Source organism: Andrena cerasifolii, chromosome 6, assembly GCF_050908995.1.
Source record: "Andrena cerasifolii isolate SP2316 chromosome 6, iyAndCera1_principal, whole genome shotgun sequence".
Classification (NCBI taxonomy): domain Eukaryota; kingdom Metazoa; phylum Arthropoda; class Insecta; order Hymenoptera; family Andrenidae; genus Andrena; species Andrena cerasifolii.
The window spans coordinates 5,557,136-5,572,521 of record NC_135123.1 but is presented as its reverse complement, the minus strand read 5'-3'; the positions used below and the strand labels follow the sequence as shown (position 1 = coordinate 5,572,521).

Sequence of the window (15,386 nt, the reverse complement as noted above, 5' to 3'; positions counted from 1 at the left end):
CGCTACTTTCATAAAGCCGGGAATCCACCGGGAAGCTAAGCTACGCTATGCTATGCGAAGCTATGCTATGCTATGCGAAGCTATGCTATGCTATGCGAAGCTATGCTATGCTATGCTATGCTATGCTATGCTATGCTATGCTATGCGAAGCTATGCCATGCTATGTTTTAAAAAAATTAGCTTCAATACATTCTTATGGAATCGATTCCACCAAAAGCTACGTTAAAACATAGCATCGCATAGCATAGCATAGCATAGCATAGCATAGCATAGCATAGCATAGCATAGCATAGCATAGCATAGCATAGCATAGCATAGCATAGCATAGCATAGCGTAGCTTAGCTTCCTGGTAGATTCCCGGCTTAATCACCGGGACATATATTTCTTTATCATAAACTTTATCATAGAAATCAAAAGATCACTATCTATCCAGATATTAAGTACTATTTTATCAGAACTGAAATAATACTTGAATAGTAGATAGTACTTAATCTTCTTATGAAACTAAATTGGGACTTTATATCCACTTTTATCAAAATAAAAAATTATACTCAGCAAACTTTTTATTACGCTTAAGAATCTACAAACAGTTAGAAACTCTTTATTTGACAATGGTAATTTGAAACATCAAAAATGGAATGTTCGACAGTAAAACAGACAATATATATTCAATATAACATCTAAAAGTACTTCTCTTAAGTAAAATATTTAAATATTTCTGGTCTTAAATATTTCATGCATTATGCGCACTGCATAGGAACAGTGAATTGTTCTTTATCTTTCTTTTCCTTAACAAGCGCCATAAGCACATTCAGCTGATTGATTGTATCTTCTGGACAAGTCACACAGTGCCCAACAGTTATATCGCTTTCATAAATTTCAAAATCGTTACCACCCTCCGTTGTTTTATCGCCGAAGAAATGTATTTCGTCATATCCTTGGATGTACCTTAGACAGTACGTTTTGTTCCAGCCAACGGGAAAGACGTCGAAAGATATTTGACCCCCTTTACATGCAAAGTAATTTACCCGGTTAAAATGTAATTTAAAGAATAACATTCGCCACGTTCACAGTCCCTCGGTACTAGATGAAGCATGTGCTCGCAGGCCCGGGTAGCGAATGCGTTAATATTAAGAAGGTTGCTTGAAATTAAAAGCATGTAATGCTGTCTCTTTTACACAAATTGAAATAATTAGTAATTAGTACGGAATTAATATTTTTTCTTCCAATTTATTTAATTTAAGGGCTTTTTCCACTATAACGCTCTAAAAAAATACCGTTGTTTGGATTTACCATTTTTTTGGTCACAAAAAGAATGCTTTTACTAAACTGAAGTTTTCTTTTCTATTTATTGATATGTATTTTGAGAATACAGATTTTTTCATATTTTTTTAATGTTTGCTTTCGCTAAAATAGGTGGGTGAAGAATGCGCTGTGAAAAAAGACGCCTCGATTGTGCGGTCGATTTCGGGGGAACCATGTATCTGGGGCGGGGGAATCAGGCGGTTTGTAATCAGTATGACTATCGCTATGGCCCGAACTAGAATCACATCTTCGTTGTTTTTTTTCTCATCTTTGCGTCACAAAATGATTAAAGAATTTAGCTAATTGCGATACGTCATCTTTGGACGTCCACCATTCTGTTAATTCTTCATCTAACCAATCCAATCTAGTTCAGAATATATCGGCAGTCATGCTGATTACAAATCTTCTTGGCTCTTTCTGTTTCCGATACATGGTACCTTTAAAATCGACCGCGCAATCGAGGCTGCTTTTTTTAAATCGCATATTGCACCCATCTATTTTAGCGAAAGCAAGCATTAAAAAAATACGAAACAACGGTATTTTTTATGGCGTTAAGGTGGAAAGACCCCTTAATCTTTCTGTTAGTGAAATAAATTTCCTGAGTCAATGGATATGAACAAAATGCTAGGATGCGGTTGATATAAATAACTAATACCCATTCAGTAGGCATCAAATGAAATAAATATACGCAAACGTCAATGCGAAAAGGAATGCTACTTACCAATACTATACGTTAAAGCAAGATCTGGGAATTCTTTCTTTAGAGCTTGAATAAATTTCTGACGAATCTGATTCTCAATATCGTATTCATAAAACTGAATGCGCTCTTCCTGAGAACAATTACGACCAACTGGTGAAACATTAATCATACCTGTTCTAAATTCAATGAAAGTTCCTCTTTTAAATGGTAAATGTAATTCAGATATATATTTCAAACAAAAGTTTATCAAATCTTGCAGTGCCTCTTCACCAATAACACTTTGGATTGTCTACGACGAAAACATAATTTTAAAATAAATCCATGATAAATTTACATTTCTCCACTGATTCCGAAATATCTTCTAATTATATTACTCACTTCTGCGGGCAACTGTTTACCATCTTTAAAGCCAACAATTCCATTTTCCGCAAACACATATTTATACTTTTCAAATATGCTTCCACCGCCCAGTTGTTCTCTCAGCTTGTTCAAATCTGATCCTCCAATTACAGCTACATCAAACTCCTTCCGAACAGTCTCCAACACAAACTTCTCAACATGTGGCTTAATCAGCTAAGGAGAAATTGAATAACGCTTTGTAAAATTCTACTGTTGGATGTAAGAACGGCCTTAATGCCAAAAGTAAGTTTCGAGGAACGTGTCTCTAAGTTGTTGTAAAACTGTCTATAAAATGTAAAAATCTTATGTATGTCCATTGTAGTTGCATTATTACAATGGGAATTATGTAATAATCTCTCTTTGTGCATAAAATCAGGGGCGGATTTGTATATAGACTAACAAGGGAATATCCCGAATCCGGAAATTCGAAAAACTCTGAAACATTGTGAATATGTAGGGGATTTCCTCCTGATTACAACGCAATTTTTGTTTGCCGCACAAATTCACTCGAAGAGGGTGTAACTGACCGCTGAAAATCCGGTTATATTCCGATTTTGTGTTATAATTCGCGAACTGCAAAATAATTTTTTCACCAAATGGTAGATCTAATTAAAAGAAACAACTTTTGGCTTGAAAATATTTTCTACCTCTTACGATTCGGGAGTTATAACGCGAAATCGGAAAATAGCCGAATTTTCAGGGGTTAGTTTCGCCCCCTCGAGTGAATTTGGGCAGTAAACAAAAATTGCGCTGTAATCAGGAGGAAATCCCCTACATATTCACAGTTTCAGAATTTTTGGAATTTTCGGGTTCGGGATCTTCCTTTGTAAGTAGGCTACAGCCTAGGGCAGCAAATTCTGAGCAAAAGAGATTGAAAAAGGTTGAGCACACTTTTAACAATATTTTTTATTATTTATTTAATATTTGCATATTTGAAACAATATAGAATATTGAAAAAAATGTAGTCATAGAATTAGTCATAGATCGTGTCACGTTCAGGTTGATGTATGTTTGGGTTAGATACGAGTTAGGGTTAGTTGGTAAACGATTCGTAAAATTTGCCATAGGTCTGTCAATTTTAAAGACACGGCAATGAAATTTAGAGAGCACGTGTAGAAAAGAATGAGAAATCTATGCGTTTTGTGCAAGAAGGGCTTGGGTGCCCTGAGTAGTGTTGCTTCTCGAGAATGCCTTCTCGAGAAATACTATAATTTCTCGAGAAACTTAAGGCTAGGAAAAATATTATAAATCTCATTTATTTTCACAAATGAATGTATTACTAGTTAATCGCGAACGTATAAACACATCTACAATTTATAATACATCTTATTAATAACATTAGAACCTATATGAATTCCAATAGAAAATCACAGTACAGAAGATTCGATATTATTAACTGCTGAAGGTGCTCTTAAATTCTTATTTAAAAATTTAGAAAAATTGTATACTGAATTAAGTACCTAATGAGTTTCTTGTGGCTATTGAAGAAGAAATATAGAAAAGAGGAGATAAGCCTATTGTATCCCGTACAAAATTTTTGCATGATCTAGAATTTCTTCCAAAAGGGTCAAAAGACGCATTTTTTCATTTAACAGCCTATTTTATATATAACGTAAAAATATAACAGTAACAGATCTTGCCAGAAAAAAGAAATAGATTCACTGACGCTACATTAGACGCATTACGCTATTTAAAAATAAATTTTAAAACCAAAAAGTAAGTAAAGTTTTGCTTTGTACAAATTTTGTATTAAATAAATTTACCAATTATATTTAATATCTACTTTTTCATTTACACAAGTTTTGTATAAATTAGGCAGGACTAATCGTTTAGTTAAAGTTTTCCTGTGTTTTTGATAAATATTATCAACATCATTTCAAAAATATAATTTGTGCAATATTTTTTACAATTTCTCGAGAATTCTCAAGAAATATGATCTCATTTCTGATTTCTCGAGAAACAAAAAATATGGAGAAATCAGGATCACTAGTCCTGAGGCCGTTCTTGCATCCAACAGTACTATTACAGAAATTTTCAAGTCCGCTAACTTCTTAAGGCTTTACACTTCACAAGATTTACCTGTCTGGGATCAGTGAGTGTGCCATCAACATCGAACAAACAAATTATCTTCTTAGACATAGTAAACTGGTTTCGTTTGTTCAATTAATCTGAAACATAAGTTTTCATGTTAAACTCTCGATAGAAAGCATGTCTGTAAAATAACAATGGAATACGTATACGGTTACTACAAAGCATTAACAAATGCGTACTAAGAATTTATACGAAAAAACCTTTATTACTATTTTTATCGATAAAAAAACCACAGTAAGCGGTAAACGAGCAATATGCATGGGAATAAGTCACGTGCATGGCACATCCCATCATTAAATTATATTAACAATCCCCCTCCATCTAAAACGTCCCCATTCTTTCCGACGGATCGTGCATGTCTCGAAAAAACTCCCGCTTCGTATGAAATTATTATTTCCAGATCGACGAATCAAAGAACGCATTGTACCGCAACTCGTAACTTTTACGATACAACAGAGTTCCACAATTCAATTAAACACTATTCGAACACCGACAACATTAAATATAACCTATGTAAAAAGAATTAACTGATATCGAGTATAAAAAAAGCAGCATTTAATGTTATACTGGGCGTTTCGTTATAATTCTATTAAAACGAAAGCTTCGTTTCCTCTACGTTCGTCGATCTCGAAACGAATGGAGTGTAACGAGTGAAAGAAATAAAAAAAAAAAGAATGTACAGACGGTGCCGTAGTTAATACGTGGCAAGTTTGGCGGGCTCTGTGCGTTACGTTCCTGCCTGTTGCAAATTGCAATGTCGAAAAAAATCTGTTTGAATCAATTACATTGCCTTATCTTCCTTATCTTATTAGAGTTGCGTAATTTGAATGCAAACATTCAGTCGCGTAAAAATGTCGTCGTACTGTTGGGTAAAAAATAAGTTTCGTTACTTTGTCACAGAAATTCGAAATTTTCGATTTCACGATAATTAAATGAACTCGTCGCTGTTTAGTTATTTCGAATTTCATATTTCATCATTAACAAAAAAATAAAATTTTGCGGTATTTTACTCTTGCACGTTTATGCTTAATCTGATTTTTTTGTTTATGTAGCCGACGATGGAGGATTTGAAATGCGATCCTACTTAAACAAGATCTGCCAAACGCCTTATTTAGATAACTTGGCAAAAGAGAGTTTGTTGTTTAATAACGCGTACTCTTCGGTCAGCAGTTGCTCGCCTAGGTATAGCTTCCATTCGAGTTTCTTGCGTGCCTTAAACGACACGGATCTATATTGTTTCTGATCGCTCTCATGACTCTTTGAAAATTCTAGTCGCTCCTCTTTACTTACTGGGTTGCCGAGCCATGAGAATGGAATGTATGGTCTTCATCATGGAATCCATCACTTTAATTCATTCGATAGCGTTCAAAGCTTGCCAAAAATATTAAAGAGACACAGCATACGAACAGGTACATCGAAACGTAATAGTAGTCGTAACTACTTATTAATCACGTTCGAAACACTTTTCAGGCATCATCGGCAAGAAGCACGTAGGGCCGAACAATGTGTACCCATTTGATTATTCGCAAACCGAAGAAAATAATTCTATACTTCAAGTTGGTCGTAACATTACAAAAATCAAACTTTTAGTCAGAGAGTTCCTCTCTGAAAATCGAACGCAGTACGGATCTCTGTTACATTCTAAAATATTCTTCCTCCGTTGACACGGAACTTTTGCCAAATTATAGTGAAACGTGCGCACACAGTAGGGCGGAGCGATACTATATAGGCGAAAATTTAAATTTTCAGTTGGCCTGGGTGTGGGATAGTTGTCTTTTGATTAACTAAACACAACTGTAAAAAAAATTTGAAAATATTCATGTCTGCAGGTTCCTTTTTCTCCTAAAAATCTTAATATATAAAGCAGAAAGCTTCTATACGTTTGTGTGTTTGTCTGTCGCCTAAAAACCCTCGAACGATAAACTCTGGGATCACGAAAAGTGCCTCAGCTCATTATATCTGACTAATCCAGATGAATGTGATCATTTTCACCAAAAAAATTTTTTTTTATAAAATCAGAATCTAAATTTCGGACGAAGCCGAGTAGTAAAGCTAGTAATCATATAATCATTTTTAGGAGAAAAAGGAACCTGCAGACATGAATATTTTTCCAAAATTTTTGTTACAGTTGTGTTTGGTTAATCAAAAGACAACTATCCCGCACCCAGGCCAACTGGAAATTCAAATTTAAATTTTCCGCTCCGCCCTGGTACGCAGTTTTGAGAGTAAGAGAAAACTGAAAGGACTTCTATGTTTCTAGGCCCTTCTTTTTGTACGTCGCATTTCACGATCCCCATCGATGTGGTCATTCTCATCCAGAATATGGGAATTTTTGTGAGAAATTTGGAAATGGTGATGTCGGTATGGGTAACATCCCCGATTGGCAACCAATATACTATCAATGGGATCAAGTGAAGGTTCCGTATTTTGTACAAAACACAGAAGCAGCCAGGCGAGATATTTCTGCCCAATATACGACTATTTCTCGCTTGGATCAAGGTACATAGGCTAACATTCTATACGCAGTTATGGGCAGCAAAATATAATAACTTTTGCAGTAGGTATTAAGGGGTCTTATACGTTTCCCGGCGCTAAAACGTGGTCAATGTTTGCGAGTGATTCAGGGATAAACTATTAATCCGATTGGTTTGATTCTTTTTGTGTTTTATAGGTATGTGTTTATATACTTATGGTTATACACCTCAGGTATGAGAGTTGGAAAATTTTTAAAAATGTGGCTTTTTCTCGAAACATCGATTTCCAAGACGGTGGGCATGATAACTGCCTCACCGTTCATCCAATTAACTTCATTATTTACACACATATTCTACATAAGATTCGTTATCGAGTGACGTTGAGCTTTTTCAATTAAATTGAACCATTTTTTTAATAACAAGCAAAAACGAACGAGTTTTATAGCGAAAATCACGATCCTTTTCTTCAAAGTGTTACCATTGCTGCAATATTTTTTCTCGAAAAATGGGACCGTCACCAGATAATTACGATCCCAAAAATTGTTAAAAAATCGGAGATTTATTATTCAGACCACTCGTACGGGCTGATTCATGCCCACCGTTCGGGGCGGCGCCAGAAAGCATGTCCTACGCCACTGCACGCGCACGCCATATTTTTAAAAAAATTCCAATTCTCATACCTGTTTTATAATCTATAAACATATACCTATAAAACACAACAAAAATTAAACCAAACGGATTAATAGTTTATCCCCGAATCACTCGCAAACATTGACCACGTTTTAGCGCTGAGAAACGTATGACTCCTTAATTAAATGACAGCATTGCTTGAAAAGTTAATGACAAGATATTAAAATTTCAAAGGTGTCGGTCTAGTTCTAAAAGAACTGGAAGATGCTGGTTTTAAAGATAACACATTGGTCATCTACACGTCTGATAACGGCATACCATTTCCAAATGGTCGAACGAATTTGTACGAACCAGGTATTACTGAAAACATTTTAAATAACGTACAGACGCTGGAGTAAGAAAATTTCTGAATAAGGCCCGGTGCAGACGAGCGGTTTGCGGCAGTTTGCCGCTGCGTTCATTCGCGGTGAAGCAAACATGAAATTTTTGAGAAGAGACACGCGTGAAATTTTTCTAGCAGTTCACATGAGCGGTTTTACAACGCCACGATCCGCGTTCTGCGTTTTCTTCTCAAAGGAGCATTTAGTTCCATGTTTATGGAATTGAGAGACATTTTCTTGCGTTAAATAAACGCAAAACGCTCGTGTGAATTGCTTGTATATAAAACAATGTTCGGCAGCGTTCATTCGCGGTGAAGCGGTACATACGTTCGTCAAAGCGAATGCAAACATGCCGCCTGGTAACCGCTCAAATTTGCGTCCCGTGTGAACTGCTTCATATAAATCTATGTTCTGCCAAAACGCGGCGGTGAATTGCCGCAAACTGCTCTTCTGCACCGGGCCTTAGGATTCGAAATACCTACAAGAGTGAGTAATTTTTTTATAATGTTAGGTTTGGCAGAACCTATGATGATCAGATCACCGATCCCTAGCCACAGAAAGAATAGCGTGACATATAGTTTAACATCTTTATTGGATATTGTACCAACATTACTAGACTGGTTTAACATACCCTATGTGGATCAATCTTCGTTCGATACAAACGAAGTGTCTCCTCGAACTTTAACAGGAAAGTCGCTTCTTCCGCTTCTAGTTAAAGGTAAATCGATATAAATTATCTATCCCCGCTGGAAAGACAACTTGCGACATTATTTTCTTGTGCGTTTCTGTATCTAGAGCCCATGGAAAACGACACAGCCGTTTTCGCCAGTCAGACGCACCATGAAGTTACTATGTATTACCCCATGCGCGCCATTAGAACTAAACGATACAAGCTCATACATAATATTAATTACAAAATGCCATTTCCCATCGACCAGGACTTTTACGTGTCCCCAACCTTCCAGGTAACCTGCGAGCACGTAAAATAAACATTATATTCAGAAAATAGGATTTACGTTGTGTTAGCAGTTATTAACTTATCGGATCGTTTGTAGGATCTCTTAAATAGGACAAGAAACAATCAACGACTGCCATGGTATAAAACATTAAGAAGTTATTACGAAAGACCTGAATGGGAATTGTACGACTTAAAGTATGATCCGGAAGAAAGAAATAATATTGCTTTTAAACCGTCTACCAAGGTAGGTAAAGGGAATGCAAGAGGCTTTTATGTAGTTGGTTAAAGTCCAAGTGAAATCGTAACTGGATTCTTTTTCAGGAACTGTTTACTGATTTAAGAAACAGATTATTTACGTGGCAGCAAGAAACAAATGATCCTTGGCTTTGTGCGCCAAGTGGTATTCTTGAAAGTATTGGAGCTACAAGTCCCCAATGTATGCCACTCGAAAATTTTATTTAACTGTTCGCAGAATATAGAATACTGAGGAGCATACAATACTCAGCGATGCATCTACGTGCTCGATAACTACATATAACTCGTTAAGCGTATAAAAAGTATATATCTGTAAGGTGAATGTCCCAATTTCTGCTCATGTCTCCATTTCTGCTCATTTCCTATTTTTCTTATTATTATATGCGTTACGTTTGTACTATGGTTGCAACAAAATAATTCTAAATTATTTAAACATTTACGCGAGTGTTGCACGAGCTTGGGTCAATACATACATCGCTATTTTTCATGAGCAGAAATACGGACATTTAGAGGATTATGTAGTTAATTACAAATTACTAATAGTTAAGCATCTTGAAATATCTTTCTTAAATAGTTTTTGAATTGGTTGATTTATTATTAAAGAATTAATCAATTATTCTGCAAATTTTGATCACAAAGAAATTTTTTACATCTTCTTTATGACGAGGACATTCACCTTAGCTATTTAGTTTATTATATTTTGTATCTTTTTTACACGTGTAATGATATAGAAAGAATCTCAGGGCATGGTATTATAATCATTTAAATAAAATAAACCACTGAAATAATTTGTTATATCTTTTATACTGTGATGTAACACTATTCCATTTCAAAGCTTTTACTCTAAAATAAAGTTCGATTTATACAGGAATATAAGATACTCAAGACTTTTCATAGTAAATATAATTTCTCTCCTACCATTATTTTTCAATAAGCTAGTTTGTATACAGGGCTGGAGCCGAAAATTGTGCGCACCTTTATGTAAGAAATTTTTTTAATATTATTCCGAAAGGGACCGATGGCCGACAGTGGCGTATTTAGTGTAAACAGTGCCTAGGGCAAGCGTAGAATTTGCGCCCCCTCCCCTTTCCCCCACGCATATCATTCCAATTCCACCTTTTCTATTCTACTTCTTTGTTAAGTGTTCATCACAAAAAACATTTTATTTAGAATTTAGATAATCTTTTTAAAGAAAGTGCAGCTGAAGGGCGGAAGAGACGAAAGTTGGAGGCAAATGAAGCCGAAAAGTGCAGCAAGTTATTTCGAAGCTTCCCTAAAGAGGCATGCGAAGTACACAAATAACAAGCGTAAACTACTACCATTAACCATCCAAATAAATTTATTCAAGAAACACTATTTCTTTCGGCTTTTTTGCCCCCCCCCCCCCCCCCGGCATTGGCGCTCAGGGCACGAGCCCTACTTGCCCCACCCTAGATACGCCTCTGGTGGCCGATTGATATGAGGTTTGGGGGGAGGAGGTATGAACCCTAAATCTAAAATTGTAGCTTCGGGTATTTATTAGTCTCCGAAATATTAATAAAAAAATTTTAATTTTTTTTTGTAAGTTGGTACAGACCCCCCTACCCGGGAACCCTCCCGTCCTGCCATTTTTTATTTCTGAAATTTTGTAACCACAGTCTCATTTTTAGCATCGCCAAACTCACATCGGTTCGCTACCATGCTTCACGCGCCCGCGGGCGGGCGCGCGCCCCCCGCGCTGATCTAGCCCCGACCAATACTAATACCCAGAATAAGTTGGAAAGTGGAATGCATTGTGTCGGTATAAGTCAACAGAAATATTGTTAAGAGGGGGGACCGTCGTAAAGTGATTAAAAAAAATCGGTAAGGTGTACCCTTCTATGCACAATTACCCCTGTATCTTTTGAACGCATCAATTGCCGAAGCTAAAATTTTATATTTGGGGTCTTTCCACACCCCTCGTAATACCCACCAAGTTTCATCTCGATCAGCCACTGGTCCCTTTCAGAAGTACAGCCAAATTTTTGGCGCCCCCAATTTAAGGGTCCCTAATTTTGGCACCTGTTTTCTATTGAATATGTTTTGCCTTTACGAAGTACAAAAAAAATTACATTTATGTTTTGATTACGTAGGAGTTGGATTCCTTTATTATTTATTAAGCGTGCGATATAATTTTTTAGCATCCCCTAGAGCTGGCACCCTTATGTGGTGTATAACTTGCATAATGTGTTCCACTGGCCCTGTTTGTATAGTATTCCAATAACTTTGTCTTTTGGGTGTTGTAAAGACAATTATTGCATACGAATATGCACGAAGAATTCATTTTACATGGACACAGGTATTCGATAAAGGTAACGATTTAATTCCAATTATACTTGCCATAATAGTTTATAAAGGGGAAGCTCCGCGTGGTATAGACATATTTTTCGCATCCCTTTCACGATGTTTCAAAAGCATCTCGTTCAACTGGCGAACGTAAGTGGAGGACTTGTTCGCAGACTTTTCTACTGCCTTCAGCTCTGTCGTGATTTCATTCATCTAACGTACAAGCGTATCAATTACAATTAATGGACAAACACTATCTCGTACATCTGCGTTCCCTTCGAACCTTACATATTCTTTGTACCCCAAGTATCTGCTGTACTTCTGATTGTTATTGTAAATCTGTTTAACTTGTATCATAAAGACAAGGCACAGTAAAAGACCACCGAGTAATACAAGCAGATTTGTATTCTGAAAGCCACGCAAAACGAGCATCACTCACGTTGAGGTTATGTTTACAGTTAGGAATATCAAGTGACCGGAAAACTGTCCCGTAAAGTGTATCTCAAAAATATTTGTCCTCTAAACGTGTCTGTATAAAAAGTAGGAACTAAGTGTCGTATTACATTCGGGAATCATGCATCCGCAGAGCTACTCTTATTAAATTATATATTGCACATCGTACGTAACACAGTAACATTAGTTTGAAATGCCAGCTGGGTCGCCCAAGGCAGGAGAAGTATCCGCAATCTCCAACAGATGCCGCCACTAATTTATTAATGTTGCGAGCTGCGATCCCCTAGCTCTTTAAGCGCGAATTTCGAACTTTAAAGAGTTAAGGATGAAGTTTATTGCATTACAAATTTGTCTTCGCCTCCTTCCTTATCGCTCGGAAAACAATGCATTGATTTTAAAAGAGGAACGAACGTACGAAGAAGCCTCTTTCCTCGCCTCTCAATTCACCACCGTCGTAAAAGCACGGACGTGTTACAATAAAGCCCAACCTTTGATCAATCTTTAAATATCTTTGTTCGTTTCTTGATAGTTCTGATTAATATTCAATAGTTAAATTTAGTTCAGATCAATAATCTTTATTTCGTTCAAAGTTATTTGTTACAAATTGTCTTGTTCAATCAACTTCACCCGATTCGCGAGCAGAACCCTTTTGGGTTCCACGGACACCGGACCACATCTCTAGGAAGTGATCGGAAAATGTGTTCACCATTTTGTCCTAAAGCGGAAGTCACAAATCGGCGGGCACATTTTAAAAGAATTACTGCCCTCCTTAGTTCAAAGATCACACGCCTCAGTATTAAATGAAGTTTGCTGCTGATCCCACTTTTCGCTCAATGTTGTGGAATCCAATTGGTAGATCTTATTTACTTGCTCCCTCTATTTCCGGTTCAGGAAAACAATGGCGTCGACCAATAGAAAACGCGGACACATTTTCCGATCACTACCTAGAGGATCACTAAGTAATCGTGGGTATAGTTGAAATTTTGAAACAGAAAAGGTTAGAATAGCGAAAGTTAATGACTGTTCGCAGTTTTCTGGTGACGAAGAGTGCGAGGCGTTGGTGTGCCAGTCTAAGTGGCCAGAAGAATAAATTACGCAGGAAAGAACATTGATAACAGGAGAAAGAAGAAAGGGATACGCGGTTTATCTAACATTTCCTACAGATCGTATCTTAAACGCGGGAATCGCTTTTTAATGAAATAAAGGATCTATGAATAAATATGAATACAATTTTTATGCGAAATGAGATTAGAAGGTTTCTTATCATGCTGCAATGCAAGCCATCGTTTTCGAAATATACGTACCTATATAAATAATTGGAAATTAGAATCCTGGCTTCAAAGGCGCGCTTTTTGAATACTAGGCGCTTTAGTGCGCGTTTCTTTTGCAAAATAATTTTCCATGCGAACCCACAACTAGACTTATGAATATAGTGAATAATATATTAAATAACTTACAAATTAAAATTAAGTCGCATGTATATAATAAATTAATTTCGTGTATTTACATTCCATTCTTCTTTAATGGCAATTAAAAGGCATTTAATGGCCGTTCTCCGCATTTCTTTCAATTCCATCGTAAGATACCACTTTCCTTTGGAGTGACGTTAATTCGTTCTGAAATTGAAATTTACAATAATATATCATTCTATTAAAATTTTATTACTAAACCTTACCGTCGGGTGGATTTAACCTATAAAATATAATACGTATAATTTGAAGTGTAAAGTAGGGGGCACTTATCCAGAACACATATACGACGTTCTTCCTGAGCCATGGGCGTCCGCAGGGGGGGGGGGGTCAAAAGGGACTGTTGCTTTGAGAAAAAATCGCTTCTTTTTCAAATCTGATCTTTATTAAGTTTATACTAAAAAAAGGGAACATTTTTAAATTTCGGTTTTAAATTATTAATTAAATTGGCATTATAAAATGTGTTAAAAAAACAAGAGGGGTATATATTTCTTTACCATCATCCCAAAGTTGCCCCCCCCCCCCCGGAAAAAAGTCTCCGGACGCCTCTGCTCTCAGCGACACTAGCAAGCAAGCCTATAAATTGCGAGTCGTATACGTAGCAACGGTAGCAACAATAGGAATCAGCAAGGTATCGTATTACGCAGCAGATTTAAGGCAGGACAAATCAATTAAACATTAACAGCTCCTTATATACATACTTACAAGGGAAGTTCGGCAATTCGAAAATTCAGAAAAATCTGAGACACTGCAGAAATGTAGCTCAAGTGATGCTAATAACGTAACTATTTTTTTATTCGGCAATAAAACGGTCCTAAGGGTGAAAACACCTCCTCGAAAAAATGGTAAGTTTTCAGATGATCGTGAATATCTACGAAACTGTAAAAGATATAAAAAAGAAGTTAAATTCTAAGTTTTGTGGTTTTTTATGTCCTACAAAGTGGCGATAAAGAATTTGCGAAAAACATTATTTTTTTTTTCAAAATTTATCCCCACCACTTTTTTTTGAAAATTCTTTATCATCATATTGTAGGATATCGAGAGCCATAAAACTTCGAAATGAACTTTTTTTTTATATCTTTCACGGTTTCGCATATATTCACGATAATATGAAAACTCACTATTTCTTAGAGGGGGTGTATTCACCCTCAGGACCGTTTTATTGCCGAACCGAAAAATATTTAGGGTAAACTTTTCCTCCGGGAAGCCTTTTTTCACTGTAAATTTATATCCATCGAAAATTTTGAGTTTAGGGAATTATCCGTTGAAAAGTTATTAAGCAAAAAGGACTCCGAAATTTTCACGTATTTTCTAACCTTTAATCTGACAAACTAAATATCATACACGTATACCGTAACGCGATAAAATTCTTCTAAAAAGAAGAACAGCAATGCTTAAACGCAATGTCAGAGATATTTCGAAAATTTTTAATTCGACGCATAAGATCCGCAATGCCAGGCGGCCGCAAAAATATCTAACCCAGACCTAACCTCATCTGCATTTCTAAATACAGATTGGAAAAATAAGCACAGCGTTCAAATATATAACACATAAAAAAACAATATTGTCTAAAATCTAAAAAAGACATTTTTACAAAATCCATTTATTAATTTTTAAAAACAGCAACCTTTCACGCCCCACAACTATAAAACGAAAACATTTCTGAACTCGGAATTGGTATCGTTAAACTCTACACAACAAGTACTTTCCATAGATATAAGTTCCGACCCCAAAAAAAGGTTTCCCAGAGGAAAAGTTCACATCACTCGAGCTACACCAAAATTCATTTAAGAAGGAACCCGTTTCGCGCATGTAGAATGAGCTGATTGGCTCCGAAAAAGCGTTGGTGGGGGTACAGCCAATAGCGGCTTCTCCCGGCACCAATGAGCGTCAACCTGCGCAGAACCGCTCTAAACTCGTCGGTCGGCAGGTTCCTTCTTAAATGAAAGTGAGTATACATTTCTCCA

General features: G+C 36.4%; 3 protein-coding genes across 10 annotated transcripts in view; 1 reads left to right on the top strand and 2 right to left on the bottom strand.

Moving 5' to 3' along the window:
* Positions 1 to 546: 546 nt before the first annotated feature.
* Pmm2 (phosphomannomutase) lies at positions 547 to 5,298 on the bottom strand. 6 transcript variants are annotated; one of them, XM_076813878.1, is made up of 5 exons: positions 5,181 to 5,298; positions 4,485 to 4,573; positions 2,385 to 2,579; positions 2,028 to 2,295; positions 547 to 1,007 (listed from the first exon to the last, which is right to left on the bottom strand). In XM_076813878.1, exons 2-5 carry the CDS (start codon positions 4,542 to 4,544, stop codon positions 742 to 744), a joined length of 789 nt encoding a protein of 262 aa, XP_076669993.1. In that variant the 5' UTR covers positions 4,545 to 4,573; positions 5,181 to 5,298; the 3' UTR covers positions 547 to 741. The 6 variants fall into 6 exon arrangements, with proteins under 6 accessions (XP_076669993.1, XP_076669995.1, XP_076669997.1 ...); XM_076813880.1 differs by having other exon boundaries at positions 5,177 to 5,241; XM_076813882.1 differs by lacking the exon at positions 5,181 to 5,298 and adding an exon at positions 4,697 to 4,889.
* Sgsh (N-sulfoglucosamine sulfohydrolase) lies at positions 5,234 to 10,040 on the top strand. Of its 2 annotated transcripts, XR_013085455.1 has the most exons (11): positions 5,234 to 5,365; positions 5,549 to 5,678; positions 5,769 to 5,905; positions 5,967 to 6,117; positions 6,757 to 6,995; positions 7,835 to 7,954; positions 8,492 to 8,698; positions 8,776 to 8,945; positions 9,036 to 9,182; positions 9,260 to 9,495; positions 9,861 to 10,040. XR_013085455.1 is itself a non-coding variant. In XM_076813860.1 (10 exons), exons 1-10 carry the CDS (start codon positions 5,251 to 5,253, stop codon positions 9,398 to 9,400), a joined length of 1,557 nt encoding a protein of 518 aa, XP_076669975.1. In that variant the 5' UTR covers positions 5,234 to 5,250; the 3' UTR covers positions 9,401 to 9,846. The 2 variants fall into 2 exon arrangements, 1 of the variants encoding a protein (XP_076669975.1); XM_076813860.1 differs by lacking the exon at positions 9,861 to 10,040 and having other exon boundaries at positions 9,260 to 9,846.
* Wun (wunen) overlaps positions 8,815 to 15,386 on the bottom strand; it is a 68,143-nt gene continuing 61,571 nt past the window's right edge. The window contains exons 8-9 of one of the 2 annotated variants that reach the window (XM_076813871.1): positions 13,458 to 13,566; positions 13,237 to 13,254 (exon numbers count right to left, since the gene is read on the bottom strand). In XM_076813871.1, the coding sequence (XP_076669986.1) occupies positions 13,492 to 13,566 (75 nt within the window). In that variant the 3' untranslated portion in view covers positions 13,237 to 13,254; positions 13,458 to 13,491. Of the gene's footprint in view, positions 8,951 to 13,236; positions 13,255 to 13,457; positions 13,567 to 15,386 lie in introns of those variants that run through there. The other variant, XM_076813872.1, reaches the window with a different exon arrangement.

Coding starts and splice junctions, on each gene's coding strand:
- Sgsh (XM_076813860.1), top strand. CDS start 5,251: ATGTCGAAAAAAATCTGTTTGAATCAATTACATTGCCTTATCTTCCTT. Junction 6,118..6,756: donor CTCTCTGAAAATCGAACGCA/GTACGGATCTCT, acceptor CTATGTTTCTAG/GCCCTTCTTTTTGTACGTCG. Junction 7,955..8,491: donor AACGAATTTGTACGAACCAG/GTATTACTGAAA, acceptor TTATAATGTTAG/GTTTGGCAGAACCTATGATG.
- Pmm2 (XM_076813878.1), bottom strand. CDS start 4,544: ATGTCTAAGAAGATAATTTGTTTGTTCGATGTTGATGGCACACTCACT. Junction 2,580..4,484: donor CACTCACTGATCCCAGACAG/GTAAATCTTGTG, acceptor ATTTCTCCTTAG/CTGATTAAGCCACATGTTGA. Junction 2,296..2,384: donor GTAAACAGTTGCCCGCAGAA/GTGAGTAATATA, acceptor TTTTCGTCGTAG/ACAATCCAAAGTGTTATTGG.